The sequence below is a fragment of the Ranitomeya imitator genome, chromosome 5 (assembly GCF_032444005.1).
Source record: "Ranitomeya imitator isolate aRanImi1 chromosome 5, aRanImi1.pri, whole genome shotgun sequence".
Taxonomy (NCBI): Eukaryota; Metazoa; Chordata; class Amphibia; order Anura; family Dendrobatidae; genus Ranitomeya; species Ranitomeya imitator.
The window spans coordinates 262,534,433-262,559,282 of NC_091286.1; the positions used below are offsets into that span (position 1 = coordinate 262,534,433).

A 24,850-nucleotide genomic window follows, 5' to 3' on the forward strand; every position below is an offset into this window, starting at 1 on the left:
ACTTTTTTTAGCTAAACATTTGTTCAGCTGACAACTAATTCTTCCAACATTCCTGTAAACATGAACATTAGAATCACAAGAGCATCCATGCACTTTTAAAAGGGAGAGAGGAGAAAGCCTCTGCCAGACTCCTACAGTCGCTGCTTATGCTCAGGGAGAAAAGAAGGGTAAGGCATTTAAAGTTATACTGCCTGACTCTTCTCTTCCCTCTAGCACCATTCGACATTTATATTGTCAATCATTCAACTGCATGAATTGGCGAGTATAAATCTGGCATGAGCTCATATCAGAAAAAAAACCAAACACTGGCTATAACATTATTATCCCTAGTGGCATCAATGATAAGAGAAGAGCACATTTATTTGAGTAGAATTGAATTTTACAAAAATATATTTTTGTTTTAGAATAGATATTTTTGTAATTAATTCTGCACGTTCCATAGAGAGCTAGCAAAAGGTAAACTCTCTGGCCACCTCTGCTGCTTCCCGGTACGGTCCTCAGTGCCTTTCATTGCTGCCGCCATGTCCTGAAACCCTGGGCCTTTCCAAGCTAGTTCAAGAACTTCTGACCGCAACAAGGCCTGCAACTTCTCTGCACATGCCCATTGCATGGCATATAGAGGCCTAAAGTTTCAACTCACGGCGGCGGTAAGAAGCACTGGGGACTGTATGAGGGAAGGCCAGAAAGATGAGTGGTGAGTTTTGTTTTTTTATCTGATGCTTATTATGGTCTGAGGGCATCAGATTCCCGAGCATAAAAAGGGTAATTAAATTCACATTGAGTCCAAGCAATTTTGTGAATTTGAATCCTCTCATTTTTACTAACTGAATCTGATTACAATCAAGCCATAAATTTCTTAAAACATATGTGCACCTTCCACTGGCATAAAATTGTACGATATTTTAATTCAAGGCCAGTGACATTTTTTTTTTCATTTTCTTTAATTTTCAATAAATTGCATTGGTCAATTAGGTTCACTAGTGCCCACAGTCCTTTTGTCCTCTATTACATTGTTAGCTTACTGTTAAATCGGTTATGGAGTCACTTTAATTTTGTGTAGATATTGAAAAGTTAAGTTATCCCTTCACCTAATATCGTGTTTTGACAATTTAATTTCTTTATTACGTTTTTACATCTTTATTATACTATTTGTTTCATAAAAAAGTGGGAGTTTGGCACAGCATCATTGCTAGTATGATTCTGTGCATATCTATAATACAATTATGATAACATTGGGAGATTTACTAAGTTAACTGCACTAGAACTTTGGCGCAATTTGTCTCAATATAATAGGGGTGTGGCTTCCCCAAATATTGCATGGATTGATATGCAAAACTGTGCTCTAAAATACCAAAAGATTAGCTCAATTATTGGAGCAGAATAAACCAAACAGTAAGTGGTGCAAACTTAAACAAGGTGGTCAAAACGTCCATCTACAAGTATTATAATGGCTGCCTCATCAGTTTCCTTAGCGGACCTGCATTTTAATAAGATATACCCTTTAAGTCTTATCTTCATTTACATATACAATCTCTAAAACCTCCCACTTAGTATACAGATATTACATACAAAGGAGAAAATACCATTGGTTCAGCCATGGCCCAAGAGGTAAGGTGGGCCCACTCCCACCTCCAAATCAGGCGAATGTGAGCATAATGAAGAGATATTAGGCTGCAAAGGGCCCAAATATTGTTCTTGCAAAGAGGCCTTCTTCTGTCTGTGTCTGCTCCTGATTACATAACTTAACATTTTCCTACAATGTTTTCCAACTAACTGTGTAGGAAACATATTGTTTCATTATCTCAAAAGTTCATAATCAGGCACCTAGAAACAAGAATCTATGAGGTATGTCTTTTTTTCCACTTCTATATTAAAGACAGAAAGACAACAGTCTGGAAACCCAACATTGTTCGTGAGGTCTACTGGTAAATTGTGATCTTCTCTTTTGCTACGACTAATTCAAGATATATGTATACTGAAATGGTCACCAAAACAGTAAAGTGTTGGCAAACCTGAAACCTGAACAAAACAGCCTGCAACGTGTGTCCTTGTAGAAGCACATTCAGCTAGATTATGGACCATACCAATGTACAGGTGCAGTGTTAATAATCTATGCAACATCATAATATAGTTATGTGCATGACAACTTACACATGTATTTATATATTCACTATATATTCATTTGATCCAGGGCAGCTGAAGACGCAACCATCCAAAGAGTGGCAGATATAGTGCAAGTGTCTTATACTAATAGGTCACTTTCTCAAAACCTTCAATGCCTGCCGGCAGTCTACTCGACAACTTACTCGCCCCAGAATGCAGCAGGATCTCTCAATGCGGAAATGGAAGGTGCTGTACAACCTCTTTAATTCTCCAGTCACTACAGTAGTGAAGTCAAGCCATTAAAAACAGATCCTCTGAAGATACCATGTAATAAACAAATACTGTTATGTTATACAGGCTATAACACTAAATAGCATGGATCCGAAGTAACCTTCTAAAATACTGATAAAAACTAATCCAAAGTATCCAAACTATTGGAGGTCTCCAAACCACACTACATCAGTCATCTCCTATAGGAATACACCAGTATTTGCTAACCTATTGGTGTTGTGAAATAAATATGATACAAAACACATATAGAATATACACAATCACAGCATATATTAAGAATAAAATCATTTTGAAAAACAGAGCGCAAATTTGGTAGGAATTGATTTTTTTAGACCCTGGTGACTTTAATTTGTTCAATTAGTGGAAATAATACTTGAAAATGTAGGAAACCACAAGATACAATAGCTATCAATGACAAAATGAATGCACCATATACAAATAACTGAAAGAAGGCGCTATGACAACATCTCTTCCATCCCATAGAATGAAATACTCATCAACAAAGAAGTGAAGAACAGTTTGGACACTGATCAAAACCACTGTAAAAACACAAGAGTGTAACTTCGGCTAAATTTAGAGGGTGTTGTAGCTTGTTGTCTGTGAACACATCAACCTTTAATCAATGTACAATACTGATGACATAACTAGTATCCACAATGAAATAGTTGCTTTTTTGAGAAGCACTTTTTTAACAAATTAATCTGAGATTCCAAAAATAATTCTAATCCATAGCACTGGTTTATACACTCCGTGATCCAATCGAGGAAAATAATACTAGTAATGCAAAAAAATAAAAATAAAAAAAAGCTAAAGATCTATGATAAGGAAATCTATCAGCACAAAATGCAATAACAAACCAGTTTGGCACATTACAAATAGGCTTGGTTCTTTCATCTTATAAAGCCATCGCGGTTTTCTGTGTCTTTCTGGGACATCTCCTTCTAACAGTAACGAAATCTACTGTCTCCCAGATTTAAATAAAGCAATTATATAATGAATGGAAATGAGCAAACGTGCTCGGATAATGTATTATCTGAGCACGCACCGGTGCTATCCGAGTATCTTGGGTGTGCTCGTATATTATATTTGAGTCCTTGCAGCAGCATGTTTTGCGGCCATTAGACACAAAAAAATGCAGGGATTGCCTGTTTGTTAGGGAATCCCTCCATGTGTTGGGGCTGCCTGTTTGTTAGGGAATCTCCACATGTGTTGAGGCTGCCTGTTTGTTAGGGAATCTCCACATATGTTGAGGCTGCCTTTTTGTTAGGGAATCCCTCCATGTGTTGGGGCTGCCTGTTTGTTAGGGAATCTCCACATATGTTGAGGCTGCCTGTTTCTTAGGGAATCTCCACATGTGTTGAGGCTGCCTTTTTGTTAACGAATCTCCACATATGTTAAGGCTGCCTGTTTGTTAGGGAATCCCCACATGTGTTGGGACTGCCTGTTTGTTAGGGAATCTCCACGTGTGTTGAGGCTGCCTGTTTGTTAGGGAATCTCCACATATGTTGAGGCTGCCTGTTTGTTAGGGAATCTCCACATGTGTTGAGGCTGCCTGTTAGTTAGGAAAACCCCACATGTGTTGAGGTTGCCTGATTGTTAGTGAATCATTGCATGTGTTGAGGCTACCTGTTTGTTAGGGAATCCCCACATGTTTTGAGGCTCCCTGTTTGTTAGGGAATCTCCACATGTGTTGAGGCTGCCTTTTTGTTAGGGAATCCCTACATGTGTTGAGGCTGCCTGTTTGTTAGGGAAACCCCACATGTGTTGAGGCTACCCGTTTGTTAGGGAAACCCCACATGCATGTGTTGAGGCTGCCTGTTTTTTAGCGAATCACTGCATGTGTTGAGGCTACCTGTTTCTTAGGGAATCTCCGCATGTGTTAAAGCTGTCTGTTTGTTAGGAATCTCCTCATGTGTTGAGGATGCCTGTTTGTTAGGGAATCTCCAAATGTGTTGAGGCTGCCTGTTAGAGAATCCCTGCATGTGTTGAGGCTACCTGTTTGTTAGGGAATCCCCACGTGTGTTGAGGCTGCCTTTTTGTTAGGGAATCACCATGTGTGTTGAGGCTGCCTGTTTGCTAGGGAATCCCCACATGTGTTGAGGCTGCTTGTTTATTAGGGAATCCCTGCATGTGTTGAGGCTGACTGTTAGGGAATCACTGAATGTGTTGAGGCTGCCTGTTTATTAGGGAACCCCCGCATTATTTGAGACTGTTTGTTAGGGATTCCCTGCATATGTTGAGCCAGCCTGTTAGGGAATCCCTGAATGTGTTGAGGCTGCCTGTTTATTAGGGAACCCCCGCATTATTTGAGACTGTTTGTTAGGGAATCCCCGCATGTGTTGAGGCTGTTTGTTAAGGAATCCATGCATGTTTTGAGGCTGTTTGTATGTAAGACAATACCCGCCTGTATTCAGGCTGTCTTAAAGCCACAAATCATGCAGCCGCTAGGACTAGGACATAATATACAAGCATGCCCAAGATACTTGGATAACACCAGAGCATGCTCGGATAAGACATTATCCAAGCACGTTCGTTCATCACTAATAATGAAACATCTTTATGATATATTCAGAATAAGTCGCAGCGTGGTGGCTGCTATATGGCTTCATAGAAAAGGATGGAACCTACTATAATAACATACTTTCATGTTTTTATACATTACACAACTTTAAATATGGATTGGTGGAACATCATTTTTCATAGAAGTGTTCAAATGAGCATTTAGAAATCTACAGAGAGATATTTTGGATTCTATTTACAAACCACAAATTGGCACTCACAGAATAGAAGCAATAATCGGTGTCCCCATTCACACTTGTACAGTAGCGAAAACCTTTAATAATATTACATTATGCAACAATAACATATGATACATTTCCACTTGGTACATTCCTGTAGCGTGTTTAGTTATTTTAGGGAAATGATCCTTCCTCCTCTAAATCATGAGCAATGCAGATATCCGACTAGTCGAGTGACAGTAAGGGCTGCTGTGTGTTGTCGTCTTTATTTTTGACATTGTGTTTTAACACCCCAGGATCGACGACTGACTGAGATCTGGAAACCAAGAACAAAAAAAAAAAGAATAATTTTTAGATTCACAGCACAATGTTCCCAAGGGACAATGTCTTGACTTTCAATAATGTCTACAATTTGCAATGGAAAACATTTCATATTTGATACATATTCATACCCTGGAAGGAGCAGAGCAACGCTACACGCTACAATATTCCTTAGCTGTTCCTTATTCATATGCATGTTGCTAGGCAAAATGAGATACTATGCTCTGAGAATTCAAACATCTCTCCTGCATCCTCCAAGAAAAACTATATTTAGGTCTATTAATGAATACAGTTTATCAATTATGAATAATAATAATTTAGGTTATGTTATTTATACTCTGCTGATCATACATTGACATTTACTTATTCCACACCTATATATGTCTTGTTATATAAGGCGGATCAATTACTAAATTTCACAATGCAAACTCTCATATATTTATAAATAGATCTGTTAAGTGTTGTGAATTCTGTGGCAGAGTTCACTCCTGTGGTCACAAGTGGTACTTCGGCTGATTCTCTTTGGGATCTTCCGTTTGTGGAGGAAAGTGGTACTGCAGCTTCTGAGTTTCCTCCCTCAGGTGATCTGGTGAGCTCGTTGGCTTCTTCTCTACTTAACTCCACCTGATGCTTTGATCTATGCTTCCTGTCAATGTTTCAGTGTTGGACTGGTTTTTTCCCTGGATCATTCCTGTGGCCTGCTGCTCTGCAAAGCTAAGTTTTGCTTTTGTTATTTTGTTGCTATTTTTCAGTCCAGCTTGCTTAATTGGTTTTTCTCGCCTGCTGGAAGCTCTGAGACGCAGAGGGACGACCTCCGTACCGTTAGTCGGTGCGGAGGGTCTTTTTGTCCCCGCTGCGTGGTTATTTATAGGTTTTTGTGCTGACCGCAAAGTTATCTTCTCTATCCTCGTTCTATTCAGCTAGTCGGGCCTCACTTTGCTAAATCTGTTTCATCTCTATGTTTGTGTTTTTATCTTACTCACAGTCATTATATGTGGGGGGCTGCCTTTTCCTTTGGGGAATTTCTCTGAGGCAAGGTAGGCTTATTTTTCTATCTTCAGGAATAGCTAGTTTTTCAGGCTGTGACGAGGCGCCTAGGTTCTGGTCAGGAGCGCTCCACGGCTACCTTTAGTGTGGTTTGATAGGATCAGGGATTGCGGTCTGCAGAGTTCCCACGTCTCAGAGCTCGTTCTTATTTTTGGGTTATTGTCAGATCACTGTATGTGCTCTGATCTCCATGTCCATTGTGATACTGAATTGGTTAACACAACAGTACAGGAAGCCAAAAGTACTAATGATTCTCAATAGAGGGAAAAAAGAAGTTCTGAGACCATTTCTTTTTCTTGGCTTTGTGTTTTGTCTTTTTTTTCCCCTAGACATTTGGGTGGTTCAGTACACAGGTGTAGCGATGGACATTAGAAGTCTGTCTTCATTTGTGGATCAGCTCTCGGCAAGAGTTCAAAAGATTGAAGACACTATTGATCAGAAATCTATGTTAGAACCAAGAATTCCTATTCCTGATTTGTTTTTTGGAGATAGAACTAAGTTTCTGAGTTTCAAAAATAATTGTAAGTTATTTCTGGCCTTGAAACCTCGTTCCTCTGGTGATCCAGTTCAACAGGTTTTGATTATTATTTCTTTTTTGCGCGGCGACCCTCAGGACTGGGCATTTTCTCTTGCGCCAGGAGATCCTGCATTGAGTAATATCAATGCGTTTTTTCTGGCGCTCGGATTGCTGTACGATGAGCCTAATTCAGTGGATCAGGCAGAGAAAAATTTGCTGGCTTTGTGTCAGGGTCAGGATGAGATAGAGGTATACTGTCAAAAATTTAGAAAGTGGTCTGTACTCACTCAATGGAATGAAGCTGCGCTCGCAGCGATTTTCAGAAAGGGTCTCTCTGAAGCCCTTAAAGATGTCATGGTGGGATTTCCTATGCCTGATGGTCTGAATGAATCTATGTCTTTGGCCATTCAGATCGGTCGACGCTTGCGTGAGCTTAAATCTGTGCACCATTTGGCGGTATTACCTGAGCTTAAACCTGAGCCTATGCAGTGCGATAGGACTTTGTCCAGAGTTGAACGGCATGAACACAGACGTCTGAATGGTCTGTGTTTCTACTGTGGTGATTCCACTCATGCCATCACTGATTGTCCTAAGCGCTCTAAGCGGTTCGCTAGGTCTGCCACCATTGGTACAGTACAGTCAAAATTTCTTCTGTCCGTTACCTTGATCTGCTCTTTGTCATCGTATTCTGTCATGGCATTTGTGGATTCAGGCGCTGCCCTGAATTTGATGGACTTAGAGTATGCTAAGCGTTGTGGGTTTTTCTTGGAGCCCTTGCAGTGTCCTATTCCATTGAGAGGAATCGATGCTACACCTTTGGCCAAGAATAAGCCTCAGTACTGGACCCAGCTGACCATGTGCATGGCTCCTGCACATCAGGAGGATATTCGCTTTCTGGTGTTGCATAATCTGCATGATGTGGTCGTTTTGGGGTTGCCATGGCTACAAGTCCATAATCCAGTATTAGATTGGAAATCCATGTCGGTTTCCAGCTGGGGTTGTCAGGGGGTACATGGTGATGTTCCATTTCTGTCAATTTCGTCATCCACCCCTTCTGAGGTCCCAGAGTTCTTGTCTGATTACCGGGATGTATTTGATGAGCCCAAGTCCGATACCCTACCTCCGCATAGGGATTGTGATTGTGCTATCAATTTGATTCCTGGTAGTAAATTCCCAAAAGGCCGATTGTTTAATTTGTCCGTGCCTGAGCACACCACTATGCGCAGTTATGTGAAGGAATCCCTGGAGAAGGGGCATATTCGCCCGTCATCGTCGCCATTAGGAGCAGGGTTCTTTTTTGTAGCCAAGAAGGATGGTTCGCTGAGACCTTGTATAGATTACCGCCTTCTAAATAAGATCACGGTTAAATTTCAGTACCCCTTGCCATTGTTATCTGATCTGTTTGCTCGGATTAAGGGGGCTAGTTGGTTCACAAAGATAGATCTTCGTGGTGCGTATAATCTGGTGCGAATTAAGCAGGGCGATGAATGGAAAACTGCATTTAATACGCCCGAGGGTCATTTTGAGTATCTTGTGATGCCGTTCGGACTTGCCAATGCTCCATCAGTGTTTCAGTCCTTTATGCATGACATCTTCCGAGAGTACCTGGATAAATTCCTGATTGTGTACTTGGATGACATTTTGATCTTCTCGGATGATTGGGAGTCTCATGTGAAGCAGGTCAGAACGGTTTTTCAGGTCCTGCGTGCTAATTCTTTGTTTGTGAAGGGATCAAAGTGTCTCTTTGGTGTGCAGAAGGTTTCATTTTTGGGGTTCATCTTTTCCCCTTCTACTATCGAGATGGATCCTGTTAAGGTCCAAGCCATCCATGATTGGACTCAGCCGACATCTCTGAAAAGTCTGCAAAAGTTCCTGGGCTTTGCTAATTTTTATTGTCACTTCATCTGCAATTTTTCTAGTATTGCTAAACCATTGACCGATTTGACCAAGAAGGGTGCTGATGTGGTCAATTGGTCTTCTGCTGCTGTGGAGGCTTTTCAAGAATTGAAGCGTCGTTTCTCTTCTGCCCCTGTGTTGTGTCAGCCAGATGTTTCTTTTCCGTTTCAGGTCGAGGTTGATGCTTCTGAGATTGGAGCGGGGGCTGTTTTGTCGCAGAGAGGTTCTGGTTGCTCAGTGATGAAACCATGCGCTTTCTTTTCCAGGAAGTTTTCGCCTGCTGAGCGAAATTATGATGTGGGCAACCGAGAGTTGCTGGCCATGAAGTGGGCATTCGAGGAGTGGCGTCATTGGCTTGAAGGAGCTAAGCATCGCGTGGTGGTATTGACTGATCATAAGAACTTGACTTATCTCGAGTCTGCCAAGCGCTTGAATCCTAGACAAGCTCGTTGGTCGTTGTTTTTTGCCCGTTTTGACTTTGTGATTTCGTACCTTCCGGGCTCTAAAAATGTGAAGGCGGATGCTCTGTCTAGGAGTTTTGTACCCGACTCTCCGGGTTTATCTGAGCCGGCGGGTATCCTCAAGGAAGGAGTAATTGTGTCTGCCATCTCCCCTGATTTGCGGCGGGTGCTGCAAAAATTTCAGGCTAATAAACCTGATCGTTGCCCAGCGGAGAGACTGTTTGTCCCTGATAGGTGGACGAATAGAGTTATCTCTGAACTTCATTGTTCGGTGTTGGCTGGTCATCCTGGAATCTTTGGTATTAGAGAGTTAGTGGCTAGATCCTTTTGGTGGCCCTCTCTGTCGCGGGATATGCGTACTTTTGTGCAGTCCTGTGGGATTTGTGCTTGGGCTAAGCCCTGCTGTTCTCGTGCCAGTGGGTTGCTTTTGCCCTTGCCGGTCCCGAAGAGGCCTTGGACACATATCTCTATGGATTTTATTTCTGACCTTCCCGTTTCTCAAAAGATGTCAGTCATTTGGGTGGTCTGTGATCGCTTTTCTAAGATGGTCCATCTGGTACCCTTGTCTAAATTGCCTTCCTCCTCTGATTTGGTGCCTTTGTTCTTCCAGCATGTGGTTCGTTTGCATGGCATTCCAGAGAATATTGTTTCTGACAGAGGTTCCCAGTTTGTTTCGAGGTTTTGGCGAGCCTTCTGTGGTAGGATGGGCATTGACTTGTCTTTTTCCTCGGCTTTCCATCCTCAGACCAATGGCCAGTCCGAGCGACCCACTCAGACCTTGGAAACCTATCTGAGGTGTTTTGTTTCTGCTGATCAGGATGACTGGGTGTCCTTTTTGCCTTTGGCTGAGTTCGCCCTTAATAATCGGGCCAGCTCGGCTACCTTGGTTTCACCGTTTTTCTGCAATTCTGGGTTCCATCCTCGTTTCTCTTCTGGACAGGTTGAGTCTTCGGACTGTCCTGGTGTGGATACTGTGGTGGACAGGTTGCAGCAGATTTGGACTCAGGTAGTGGACAATTTGACCTTGTCCCAGGAGAAGGCTCAACTTTTCGCTAATCGCAGACGCCGTGTGGGTCCCCGACTTCGTGTTGGGGATCTGGTTTGGTTATCTTCTCGTCATATTCCTATGAAGGTTTCCTCTCCTAAGTTTAAACCTCGTTTTATTGGTCCGTATAGGATTTCTGAGGTTCTTAATCCTGTGTCTTTTCGTCTGACCCTTCCAGATTCTTTTTCCATACATAACGTATTCCATAGGTCATTGTTGCGGAGATACCTATGGTTCCATCTGTTGAGCCTCCTGCCCCGGTTTTGGTGGAGGGGGAATTGGAGTACATTGTGGAGAAGATTTTGGATTCTCGTGTTTCAAGACGGAAACTCCAGTATCTGGTTAAATGGAAGGGTTATGCTCAGGAAGATAATTCCTGGGTTTTTGCCTCTGATGTCCATGCTCCCGATCTTGTTCGTGCCTTTCATGTGGCTCATCCTGGTCGGCCTGGGGGCTCTGGTGAGGGTTCGGTGACCCCTCCTCAAGGGGGGGGGTACTGTTGTGAATTCTGTGGCAGAGTTCACTCCTGTGGTCACAAGTGGTACTTCGGCTGATTCTCTTTGGGATCTTCCGTTTGTGGAGGAAAGTGGTACTGCAGCTTCTGAGTTTCCTCCCTCAGGTGATCTGGTGAGCTCGTTGGCTTCTTCTCTACTTAACTCCACCTGATGCTTTGATCTATGCTTCCTGTCAATGTTTCAGTGTTGGACTGGTTTTTACCCTGGATCATTCCTGTGGCCTGCTGCTCTGCAAAGCTAAGTTTTGCTTTTGTTATTTTGTTGCTATTTTTCAGTCCAGCTTGCTTAATTGGTTTTTCTCGCCTGCTGGAAGCTCTGAGACGCAGAGGGACGACCTCCGTACCGTTAGTCGGTGCGGAGGGTCTTTTTGTCCCCTCTGCGTGGTTATTTATAGGTTTTTGTGCTGACCGCAAAGTTATCTTCTCTATCCTCGTTCTATTCAGCTAGTCGGGCCTCACTTTGCTAAATCTGTTTCATCTCTATGTTTGTGTTTTCATCTTACTCACAGTCATTATATGTGGGGGGCTGCCTTTTCCTTTGGGGAATTTCTCTGAGGCAAGGTAGGCTTATTTTTCTATCTTCAGGAATAGCTAGTTTTTCAGGCTGTGACGAGGCGCCTAGGTTCTGGTCAGGAGCGCTCCACGGCTACCTTTAGTGTGGTTTGATAGGATCAGGGATTGCGGTCTGCAGAGTTCCCACGTCTCAGAGCTCGTTCTTATTTTTGGGTTATTGTCAGATCACTGTATGTGCTCTGATCTCCATGTCCATTGTGATACTGAATTGGTTAACACAACAGTTAAGCTGATGAAGCTGGTGTACTTACTTTGTGAATCTGTGATAGAATGGGTATTCGATTCTCAAATTAAATGGAGCCTGTCAACAGGTTTTAGCCACATAATCTGAGAGAAGCATAATGTAGAGACAGAGACCATTATTCCGGCGATGTGTCACTTACTGGGCTGCTTTTATAGTTTTAATAAAATCACTGTTTTATCAGCAGGCGATTTTAACAAGAAGACTAGTAAACCTGCTGTTATGTAATCCTCTGTATTCATGAGCTTTGTATAACCCCGCTCCGACCATTGAATGGCTGCTTTCTGCCAATGTGTGGTGTGGGCGGAGTTATACAGAGCTCAACATTCAGAGCAATGATTCTATCAAAACTACAGCAAGCACCTCAGTAAATTGTCAATGAAATCAAGGCATCTGCTTCTATATTATACTGCTGTCTCAGATTTGGTAGCAAAAATCTGGTGAAAATTACCTTTATGGTGAGCTTTTCTTAAAGTCCAGCTTCTGGACTCATGAAATTCTCATTTTAATATTAGGCAAGGAAAATTCACATATAATACAGACATTCTTTCATGGATCCTAAAAGTTAGCACATCTCATATCAATCAATGTATTAATGTTTGCAGTTTACATTGTGATATCTGGGACAGATCCTCTTTAACGTACAGGTGCTTCTCACAAAATTTACTGATATAATGACTTTTTGGTTTTCATTGACTACAAGCCATAATCATCAACATTAACAGAAATGAACACTTGAAATAGATCACTCTGTAATGACTCTATATAATATGAGTTTCACTTTTTGTATTGAAGAACTGAAATAAATGAGCTTTTTGATGATATTCTAATTTAGTGGGAAGCTCTTGTGTATCGCCTATTTAGACTTTTCATTCTGTAAATACCTGACTATCCATAACGTTTGGGTTATTATTTGGTCTGAAATCTGCATTTTCTTCTGCATTAGTTCACAGAATGTGTTATAATAATACAATTTCAGGATATGCATCAATAGAAAATATTTTTAGTGTCCCAGTGTCTTTCTCCTGAGTGCACCAGGAACGAGCTAATACTAATACAATTCAGATCCTTACTTCATTCTTCAGAAGTCAATGGTCTATAAATATATAAGGATACATATTTAAGGATTATATGTATATATTTGAGACTTTTTGTTAGGGATTCCCTGCATATGTTGAGCCAATCCTTAAATTGTTAGGGAATTCTGTGGGGAGTATATGCATTCATATAAAGGATCACTATCCTTGTTATAAAAAAAGACCAACAAAAGTCATCAGAGTCTCAAACTTGAATCTATGATTAGACTCTGGTGACAACAAGGATCAGCATAGGATATGCACTTATTGACTTAAGTAATGTCAGTATACAGAATACTAATGGGTAGTTAGAGATCAATCTTAAAGCAAAATTTTGTACACATTTTTGTAGTGGAGTCACTACAAAGCAAGCATAAACATTTGAAACTCCAGCCATTTAATAAAACAGAGATTTGGCTACTGCTTTCTAGTAAGTGTTTTATCTCACACCACTGCTAGCTGCACAGCTACGCTGTTCAGTACAAATATGCAATGTCCTCCATGCTACTGCTACTCTTTACACTCCACTGAAACTGCCCTCACTAAAGTCTCTAATGATCTAATAACAGCTAAATCCAAAAGTCATTGCTCCCTGCTGATTCTCCTGGATCTCTCTGCCGCATTTGATACTGTGGATCAACAGCTCCTCCTCATTATGCTCCGTTCTATAGGCCTCAAAGACACAGCCCACTCCTGGTTCTCCTCCTACATCTCTGACCGCTCCTTCCCTGTATCTTTTGCCAGCTCCTCTTCTACTCCTCATCCCCATACTATCGGGGTTCCGCAGGGCTCAGTCCTAGGCCCCCTCCTTTTCTCTCTATACACTGCCCCTATTGGACAAACAATCAGCAGATTTGGGTTCCAGTATCATCTCTATGCTGACGACACCCAATTATACACTTCTTCCCCCGACATCACCCCTACCCTAATTCAAAATACCAAGGATTGTCTGTCTGCTGTCTCTAACATCATGTCCTCCCTCTATCTGAAACTAAATCTCTCCAAAACTGAACTTCTTGTGTTTCTCCCCTCTACTAACCTCACTCTACCTAACATCGAAATTACCCTGGAGGGTTCAACCATAACTCCCAAGCAGCATGCCCGCTGTCTTGGGGTCATATTCGACACCAAAGGTTCCTTTACTCCCTATATCCGATCACTCACTCGCTCTTGTCACCTGCATCTTAAAAACATCTCCAGAATCCGACCTTTTCTCACTTTTGAAACTGTTAAGACTCTTAGTGTCGCTCTTATTCATTCCCGTCTGGAATACTGCAACTCTCTTCTGATCGGTCTCCCTCTTTCCAAACTTTCTCCCCTCCAATCCATCTTGAATGCGGCAGCCAGGGTCATATTTCTGTCCAGCCGCTTCACCGATGCCTCCATCTTGTACCATTCATTACACTGACTACCCATTCACTACAGGGTCCAGTATAAACTCATCTCTCTCACCCACAAAGCTCTCCACAGTTCTGCACCGCCTTATATCTCCTCTCTCATCTCTGTCTATCGCCCTACACGTGCCCTCCATTCTACAAATGACCTAAGACTAACATTCCCGTAATCCGAACCTCGCAGCTCCATCTCCAAGACTTCTCTCATGCTGCGCCAGCTCTCTGGAATGCACTTCCCCAGACGATCAGACTGATACCTAGCCCCGACCTATTCAAGCGTGCTTTGAAAACCCATATCTTCAAACAAGCCTACCACATCAACTACTCAGTAAACTAACTTTGCCCTGTTCCCTCCTTCCAAATATTATTCTGAATCTGCACCCTACTATTCATCTGTCTCCACACCCTCGATGCATACGATAGCTGCACTTAATACTTGACAATTGCACTTAAACACACGGGCTGATGACCGGATCATGCAGCTCTATATGAAAATCCCTAATTATTATACCGTATATACTCGAGTATAAGCCGACCCGAGTATAAACCGACCCCCCCCCAATTTTGCCACAAAAAACTGGAAAAACTTAATGATGCGAGTATAAGCCTAGGGTAGGAAATGCAGCAGCTACTGGTAAATTGCAAAAATATAATGCTCCATAAAGTTGATGATGGGCCCATATAATGCTCCATACAGTTGATGATGGGCACATATAATGCTCCATAAAGTTGATGATGTGCACATAAGATGCTCCATAGAAAAATATGCCCCATGTAATGCTGCATTAAAGTTCATTATGGCCCCATAAGATGCTCCATATAAAAATGTACCCCTTGTAATGCTGCATACAGTTCATTATGGCCCCATGAGATGCTCCATTTAAAACTGTGCCATATAGAATGCTCCATACATTTCATTATTGCCCCATAAGATGCTCCATATATAGCTGTGCCATATAGAATGCTCCATACATTTCATTATAGCCCCATAAGATGATCCATATATAGCGGTGCCACATGTAATGCTGCTGCTGCAATAAAAAAAGACATACTCACCTCTCCTTGCTTGCTGCCCGCTGCTCCTCAGCGTCCTGTCTAACCGCACTGACTGTTCAGGCAGAGGGCGGCGCGCACACTAATACGTCATCGCGCCCTCTGACCTGAACAGTCACAGCAAGAGGACGGAAAGACGGAGCGGCGCCCGGCGGGTGGAACGCGGACAGGTGACTATGAAATACTCACCTGCGTCGGCGTGGTCCCTGGCAGCTTCTCCCGGACAGATGATCTCCGGCGACCGCAGCTTCTTCCTGTAGTAAGCGGTCACGCTTTATTATCATACCGCCGAACAAAAAGTGGAATAACACGCGATCAAAAAAGATATGAATAAACATGGTACCGCTGAAAATGACATCTTGTCCCGCAAAAAACGAGCTACCATACAGCATCATCAACAGAAAATAAAAAAGTTATAGTCCTCAGAATAAAGCGATGCAAAAATAATTATTTTTTCTATAAAATAGTTTTATCGTATAAAAGCGCCAAAACATAAAAAAAAGGATATAAATGAGGTATCGCTGTAATTGTAAAGACCCGAAGAATAAAACTGCTTTATCAATTTTACCAAACGGGGAACGGTATAAACGCCTCCCGCAAAAGAAATTCATGAATAGCTGGTTTTTGGTCATTCTGCCTCACAAAAATCGGAATAAAAAGCGATCAAAAAATGCCACTTGCCTGAAAATGTTACCAATAAAAACGTCAACTCGTCCCACAAAAAACAAGACCTCACATGACCTCAAATGTGGAAAAATTATAGCTCTCAAAATGTGGTAACCCAAAAAATATTTTTTGCAATAAAAAGCGTCTTTCAGTGTGTGACGGCTGCCAATCATAAAAATCCGCTAAAAACCACACTATAAAAGTAAATCAAACCCCCTTCATCACCCCCTTAGTTAGGGAAAAATGTATTTATTTCCATTTTCCCATTAGGGCTAGGGATAGGGTTAGGGCTAGGGTTAGGGCTAGGGTTAGGGCGAGGGTTAGGGTTAGGGCTATGGTTAGGCTTAGGGCTAGGGTTAGGGCTAGGGTTAGGGCTACAGTTAGGGTTGGGGCTAAAGTTAGGGTTTGAATTATATTTACGGTTGGGAATAGGGTTGGGATTAGGGTTAGGGGTGTGTCTGGGTTAGAGGTGTGGTTAGGGTTACCGTTGGGATTAGGGTTAGGGGTGTGTTTGGATTAGGGTTTCAGTTATAATTGGGGGGTTTCCACTGTTTAGGCACATCAGGGGCTCTCCAAACGCGACATGGCGTCCGATCTCAATTCCAGCCAGTTCTGTGTTGAAAAAGTAAAACAGTGCTCCTTCCCTTCTGAGCTCTCACATGCGCCCAAACAGGGGGGTATCAGCGTAATCAGGACAAATTGGACAACTTTTGGGGTCCAATTTCTCCTGTTACCCATGGGAAAATACAAAACTGGAGGCTAAAAAATAATTTTTGTGGGAAAATAAAGGATTTTTTATTTTCACGGCTCTGCGTTATAAACTGTAGTGAAACACTTGGGGGCTCAAAGTTCTCATAACACATCTAGATAAGTTCCTTGGGGGGTCTAGTTTCCAATATGGGGTCACTTGTGGGGGGTTTCTACTGCTTAGGTACATTAGGGGCTCTGCAAACGCAATGTGACGCCTGCAGACCATTCCATCTAAGTCTGCATTCCAAATGGTGCTCCTTCCCTTCCGAGCTCTCCCATGCGCCCAAACGGTGGTTCCCCCCTACATATGGGGTATCAGCGTACTCAGGACAAATTGGACAACAAATTTTGGGTCCAATTTCTCCTGTTACCCTTGAGAAAATGCAAAACTGCTGGCTAAAAAATAACTTTTTGGGGATTTTTTTTTTCTTTATTTTCACGGATCTGCGTTATAAACTGTAGTGAAACACTTTGGGGTTCAAAGTTCGCACAACACAACTAGATAAGTTTCTTGGGGGGTCTAGTTTCCAATATGGGGTCACTTGTGGGGGGTTTCTACTGTTTAGGTACTTTAGAGGCTCTGCAAACGCAATGTGACGCCTGCAGACCAATCCATCTAAGTCTGCATTCCAAATGATGCTCCTTCCCTTCCGAGCTCTGCCATGTGCTCAAATGGTGGTTACCCCCACATATCGGGTATGAGCGTACTCAGGACAAATTGGACAACAATATTTAGCGTCCAATTTCTCCTGTTACCCTTGTAAAAAAAATTTATTTGCACGGCTCTGCGTTATAAACTGTAGTGAAACACTTGGGGGTTCAAAGCTCCCACAAGACATCTAGATGAGTTCCTTAGGGGGTCTACTTTCCAAAATGGTGTCACATTAGGGGCTCTGAAAACGCAATGTGACGCCTGCAGACCATTCCATCTAAGTCTGCATTCCAAATGGCGCTCCTTCCCTTCTGAGCCCTCCCATGCACCCAAATGGTGTTACCCCCCACACATATGGGGTATGAGCATACTCAGGACAAATTGGACAACAACTTTTGGGGTCCAATTTCTCCTGTTACCCTCGGGAAAATACAAAACGGGGGGCTAAAAAATCATTTTTGTGGGAAAAAATTTTTGTTTTATTTTACGGCTCTGCATTATAAACTTCTGTGAAGCCCTTCGTGGGTCAAAGTGCTCACCACACATCTAGATAAGTTCCTTAGGGGGTCTACTTTACAAAATGGTGTCACTTGTGGGGGGTTTCAATGTTTAGGCACATCAGGGGCTCTCCAAATGCAACATGGCGTCCCATCTCAATTCCTGTCAATTTTGCATTGAAAAGTCAAACGGCGCTCCTTCCCTTCCGAGCTCTCCCATGTACCCAAACAGTGGTTTACCCCCAGATATGGGGTATCAGCGTACTCAGGACAAATTGTACAACAACTTTTGGGGTCAATTTCTTCCCTTACCTTTGGGAAAATAAAAAATTGGGGGCGAAAAGATAATTTTTGTGAAAAAATATGATTTTTTATTTTTTACGGTTCTGCATTATAAACTTCTGTGAAGCACTTGGTGGGTCAAAGTGCTCACCACACCTCTAGATAAGTTCTTTAGGGGGTCTACTTTCCAAAATGGTGTCACTTGTGGGGGTTTCAATGTTTAGGCACATCAGTGGCTCTCCAAACGCAACATGGCGTCCCATCTCAATTCCAGTCAATTTTGCATTGAAAAGTCAAATGGTAGGGTTGAGCGAAACGGGTCGGCAATTTTCAGAAGTCGCCGACTTTTGGCAAAGTCGGGTTTCATGAAACCCGACGCGACCCCTATGTGGGGTCGGTCATGAAGTCGGCGATCTTCTGAATCTGGAATCGGAATTCCGATACCGATTCCCGATATGTTTAAGATATCGGGAATTGGTATCGGAATTCAGATTTAAGTGTAAAATAAAGAATTAAAATAAAAAATATCGCCATACTTACCCTCTGACGCGCCCTGGTACTAACCGGGAACCTTCCTTCCTTAGAATCAGCCTTCCAGGACCTTGCGGTGACGTCGCAGTGACGTCGCGGCTTGTGATTGGTCGCGCGGTCACCCATGTGACCGCTCGCGCGACCAATCACAAGCCACGACGTCACCGCGACGTCACCGGTCCTGTAAGGGCTGATTCTTAGGAAGGCTGCCGGAAAGAAGCAGGGCGCGTCCGAGGGTGAGTATATACCTAATACCGATACACGGTTTTGATTTTTTTCCCTGATATTATATTTTGATTTGACGCTGAACAAGAAAACCCTATGTTTCTGTACTCTGTATGGATGTAGCTTTTCACCAAAGACTGCTGAAGATTATTAAAAAGGCCTAAGAGGAGAAAAATGTGAAAAATAGGAAAAATAGCAGTATACAAGTCATATAAAAGCCAGTTAGTGTATAGTGTTATTTAGAATGTACCGATGACAGCTTAGTATGAATAGTCACGTAAAACAACAGGTATGCTATAAGTGCAGTTTACCTTTTCATCGTTTTAGGAGACAAATCCTTTTCCATGTCCACTTTTGTTGGCATACTATATGAATCTACACTGTATTCATTTTCATCATCATATTCGTGGTCTAAGAGTGTTCTTGCCCATGTTCCCATGTCATATGGTGGCAACATTCCTCCAAACTCAGATGGCAGAATCTCTGGGTGGATCAGCTGATGTAAGCTATTGAGATTATTACCATGTAAAAATATCTAGCAAAGAAAGATGCAAAAGGAAGCTCATTATTTTCACTTAGATGTCACATTCCACAATAAAAAAAAGTTTACATCCTTTGAATAATACAGCAAATATTCATTTTACAATTCATTAAGAAGAAATTTCCTTTCCTGATATTTATGTTATTGTATGTCACATGTCGAATGCACGAGCTTGATGCAGATTCAGAGGCTGAGCACGCACCATACACATGAGCTGCTTTACAATGCCAGCATCTTGTTGTGAACAGCAACATCTGGAGCTCTTATCAGTAGAGTTGAGCGACCTTGACCTTTTTAGAGTCGAGCCGGGTTTCGCGAAACCCGACTATCTCAAAAGTCGGGTCGAGTGAAATCGGCCGATTATGACGTAAAGTCGGGATCGACCGAAACACGAAACCCAATGCAAGTCAATGGGGCAGCATAGTCGGCAGTGAGTGGGGGCCAGGAAAACACCTAGAGTGCCCATTTTAATGTCAAAACCATCCATTCTTCTTAATGAAGCTTGTCAAGCGTAATTTACCTTATAATAATTGGAAGGCATTTGAAATTGGGGTTCATTTGGCTAAAGTTGTGGTGGGTAGGGCTGGTTCAAGTAATTAGTGGGCCCAGGAAATCTGGACCACGTCACGGCAATGGAGCAGGGAGAGGTAAGTATTTCAACTTTGCAAGTGCTGTGAACCTGAGCAAGCAGGGGGGGCCCACTCGTTGGCATTGGCACTGGCACAGGGCCCCTCAAAGTACAGCGGTGTGTTTGCACGGCGGGGGCGCCTCCCACCGGCAGCAACACTTTTGCGTACTATGAGAGGCCCTGTGCCAGTGACGTCGCCAACTAGTATTCCTCCCCCCACCTGATGAAGGAACCTGCACTTTCATCTGCACCTTCCTGTTTGTCCCCGTGTAAGGTGGTATGGTATGCGGGAAGGGGGACCTGACTTTCAGCAGGGTCACAATCTTGCAGTGTAGCGTGCACGGGAAATGTTGCGTTATGGGTCAATGTACCAGCAGACTCATCTATCACTGGCTGGGCAATGGGCAGGATGAGGAGGAAACACAGATATAGGCCCAAAGAATAAAGTGGGCTAAATGCAGTTCAAAATTGGTAACACAGGACTAATCAGGGGGCATTGCAGTGGAGGACAACTGGAATGAGAGGCTGACACAGAGAGTAGGCCCAAATCAGTAAGTAGTCGAAATGCAGTTCAAAATTGGCAACAGTAGTAAACAGGCGGCACAGCTTTGTTCAGTGGAGGAGAACAGCAAGGAGTGGCAGACACCGATAGTAGGCCCCAACCCAACTAGTAGGCCAAATGCAGTCTAACATTAACAACTACTTAACGAGCGCCTGAAAATGGAATTTCAGGACAGGAAACCAGCAGAACAGCAAGGAGTGGCAGACACCGATAGTAGGCCCCAAACCAACTAGTACGCCAAATGCAGTTGTTCCGTTTAACCACAATTTAATGAGAGCCTGAAGATAGAAGTTCAGGAAAGGCAACCTGGAGAACACCTTGGAGTGGAACACACCATCTCTCTACACCCCATACCCAATTTGTAGGTCTAATGCAGCGTAGTTTCCAACAACTACTAAACGAGAGCATGATGATCGAAGCATTGGCGAGGAAACCTGGGGAACACCTTGGAGTGGAACACACCATCTCTCTACACCCCATACCCAATTTGTAGGCCTAATGCAGCGTAGTTTCCAACAACTACTAAACGAGAGCCGGAAGATCGAAGCTCAGGAAAGGCAACCTGGAGAACACCTTGGAGTGGAACACACCATCTCTCTACACCCCATACCCAATTTGTAGGCCTAATGCAGTGTAGTTTCCAAGAACTACTAAACGAGAGCCGGAAGATCGAAGCTCAGGAAAGGCAACCTGGAGAACACCTTGGAGTGGAACACACCATCTCTCTACACCCCATACCCAATTTGTAGGCCCAATGCAGCGTAGTTTCCAACAACTACTAAACGAGAGCATGATGATCGAAGCATTGGCGAGGAAACCTGGGGAACACCTTGGAGTGGAACACACCATCTCTCTACACCCCATACCCAATTTGTAGGCCTAATGCAGCGTAGTTTCCAACAACTACTAAACGAGAGCATGATGATCGAAGCATTGGCGAGGAAACCTGGGGAACACCTTGGAGTGGAACACACCATCTCTCTACAGTGGAACACACCATCTCTCTACACCCCATACCCAATTTGTAGGCCTAATGCAGCGTAGTTTCCAACAACTACTAAACGAGAGCCGGAAGATCGAAGCTCAGGAAAGGCAACCTGGAGAACACCTTGGAGTGGAACACACCATCTCTCTACACCCCATACCCAATTTGTAGGCCTAATGCAGCGTAGTTTCCAACAACTACTAAATGAGAGCCGGAAGATCGAAGCTCAGGAAAGGCAACCTGGGGAACACCTTGGAGTGGAACACACCATCTCTCTACACCCCATACCCAATTTGTAGGCCCAATGCAGCGTAGTTTCCAACAACTACTAAACGAGAGCATGATGATCGAAGCATTGGCGAGGAAACCTGGGGAACACCTTGGAGTGGAACACACCATCTCTCTACAGTGGAACACACCATCTCTCTACACCCCATACCCAATTTGTAGGCCTAATGCAGCGTAGTTTCCAACAACTACTAAACGAGAGCCGGAAGATCGAAGCTCAGGAAAGGCAACCTGGAGAACACCTTGGAGTGGAACACACCATCTCTCTACACCCCATACCCAATTTGTAGGCCTAATGCAGCGGAGTTTCCAACAACTACTAAACGAGAGCCGGAAGATCGAAGCTCAGGAAAGGCAACCTGGGGAACACCTTGGAGTGTAACAAACCCTCTCTCTACACCACGGAAGGGCTGATTCTTAGGAAGGAAGGCTGTCGGAAAGAAGCAGGGCGCGTCCGAGGGTGATTATATTCTTATTAGGTATATACTCACCCTCGGACGCGCCCTGCTTCTTTATTTGTAATGAATGTTTATTTGCAATGTGGTTTTGACTTACTCTATTTTTTTGGTAAATTATGATTTTATTATTTTCATTGTTTTGCATCTTCTTGGCAATAATATAAAGAAGACGCGACAGGACAACACTCGGTGGATGCCATATCTGTGTTTAAAATTGAAAAAACCTTTCAGTTAACTACTTGCAGGAGAAAGTTATTGTAGCTGGTGGCCATTTTTAGTACTGTACCAGATTTTTGTTGTATGTGTTTGTTTTTAATGTTAAAATGTCTGCATTTGATATCTCTCCAGTATTTTCTTTTTTATAAGCAAAATACTTATTTTTATATTTTCTGATGTTGGTTCCAGGGGTACACGGGCAGCAGTGGTGTGGTCAGTGGAGGCCTAGTGGAAGGAGTGACCGCAGACAGGCATCGAAGGCCTAAAATAATAACACATGGCTGTAGGCAATTTTAAATTGGTTCCAGGGGTACACGGGCAGCAGTGGTGTGGTCAGTGGAGGCCTAGTGGAAGGAGTGACCGCAGACAGGCATCGAAGGCCTAAAATAATAACACATGGCTGTAGGCAATTTTAAATTGGTTCCAGGGGTACACGGGCAGCAGTGGTGTGGTCAGTGGAGGCCTAGTGGAAGGAGTGACTGCAGACAGGCATCGAAGGCCTAAAATAATAACACATGGCTGTAGGCAATTTTAAATTGGTTACAGGGGTACACGGGCAGCAGTGGTGTGGTCAGTGGAGGCCTAGTGGAAGGAGTGACCGCAGACAGGCATCGAAGGCCTAAAATAATAACACATGGCTGTAGGCAATTTTAAATTGGTTCCAGGGGTACACGGGCAGCAGTGGTGTGGTCAGTGGAGGCCTAGTGGAAGGAGTGACCGCAGACAGGCATCGAAGGCCTAAAATAATAACACATGGCTGTAGGCAATTTTAAATTGGTTACAGGGGTACACGGGCAGCAGTGGTGTGGTCAGTGGAGGCCTAGTGGAAGGAGTGACCGCAGACAGGCATCGAAGGCCTAAAATAATAACACATGGCTGTAGGCAATTTTAAATTGGTTCCAGGGGTACACGGGCAGCAGTGGTGTGGTCAGTGGAGGCCTAGTGGAAGGAGTGACCACAGACAGGCATCGAAGGCCTAACATAACAAAAATGTCAATACAATGGTATTGTCAGTGGCAGGCATTGAAGGATGTCAGCGCATAGACTAAACATTGGTGGAGCTGTGAGATAATTTTGCAAGTGGTAGAGCACTGTTTGAGCTGGGGGGGGAACTGTCTTGTGGCCGGCGGTACAGGCCCAGGGCCCCTCATATTACAACGGTGTGTCTGACGTTGGGTGCGCACCACCACCGCCAGAGACACTTTATTGTACTAGGAGGGACCCAGTGGCAGTGCCGTCGACCAAAAGCGGGCACACCCACCTCTTCAGACAAACTGCACTCTCATGGGTGCGGTCGCCAAGTGTCGATACCACGGCCCCGTGTGGGGAGTTTGGCCATTTAGTGAGGTGTAAACATGTCGTATGCTGGACAATCAGGTGCAGAAAATTACGAGATTGGAAAAGGCATTCAGAATAGTCCACAGGCAAGACCTTTTCATAGGAAAGCTAGGTGTCAGCCGGGCAAGGTGGGGCAAAAGATTTCGAAATCCAGTTGTGGTTCATTTTAATGAAGGTTAGATCATCTACATTTTGGGTAGCTCGACGAGTCCTTTTTTCTGTTAGTATTGAACCTGCAGCACTGAATACTCTTTCTGATAGGACACTAGCTGCCGGGCAAGCAAGCTCCTTCAATGCATATTCTGCCAATTCTGGCCAGGTGTCTAATTTGGATGACCAGTAATCAAATGGGAATGACGGTTGAGGGAGAACATCGATAAGGGATGAAAAATAGTTTGTAACCATACTGGACAAATGTTGTCTCCTGTCACTTTGAATTGATGCTGCAGTACCTGTCCTGTCTGCGGTCATAGCAAAATCACTCCACAACCTGGTCAGAAAACCCCTCTGGCCAACGCCACTTCTGATTTCTGCCCCTCTAACTCCTCTGGTCTGCTGGCCCCTGCAGCTCGTGTGAGAACGATCACGGGCGCTGTGTGCAGGGAATGCCAGAAGCAAACGGTCAACAAGAGTTGATTGTTTGGTTGCTAATATTAGTTCCAAGTTCTCATGTGGCATTATGTTTTGCAATTTGCCTTTATAGCGAGGATCAAGGAGGCAGGCCAACCAGTAATCGTCATCATTCATCATTTTAGTTATGCGTGTGTCCCTTTTGAGGATACGTAAGGCATAATCCGCCATGTGGGCCAAAGTTCCAGTTCTCAAATCTGCGGTTGTGCTTGGTTGAGGGGCAGTTTCAGGCAAATCCACGTCACTTGTGTCCCTCCAAAAACCAGAACCCGGCCTTGCCGCGCCACCAATTTCCAGTGGCCCCGGAAAAGCTTCCTCATTAAAAATATAA

General features: G+C 43.5%; 1 protein-coding gene across 1 annotated transcript in view; it reads right to left on the bottom strand.

Annotated features, from left to right (window-relative positions):
• Window positions 1-948: 948 nt before the first annotated feature.
• CLVS2 (clavesin 2) overlaps window positions 949-24,850 on the bottom strand; it is a 131,326-nt gene continuing 107,424 nt past the window's right edge. Inside the window, exons 4-5 of the mRNA XM_069726127.1 lie at window positions 19,185-19,408; window positions 949-5,448 (exon numbers count right to left, since the gene is read on the bottom strand). Coding sequence (XP_069582228.1) covers window positions 5,358-5,448; window positions 19,185-19,408 — 315 coding nt within the window. The 3' untranslated portion in view covers window positions 949-5,357. The remainder of the gene's footprint in view (window positions 5,449-19,184; window positions 19,409-24,850) is intronic.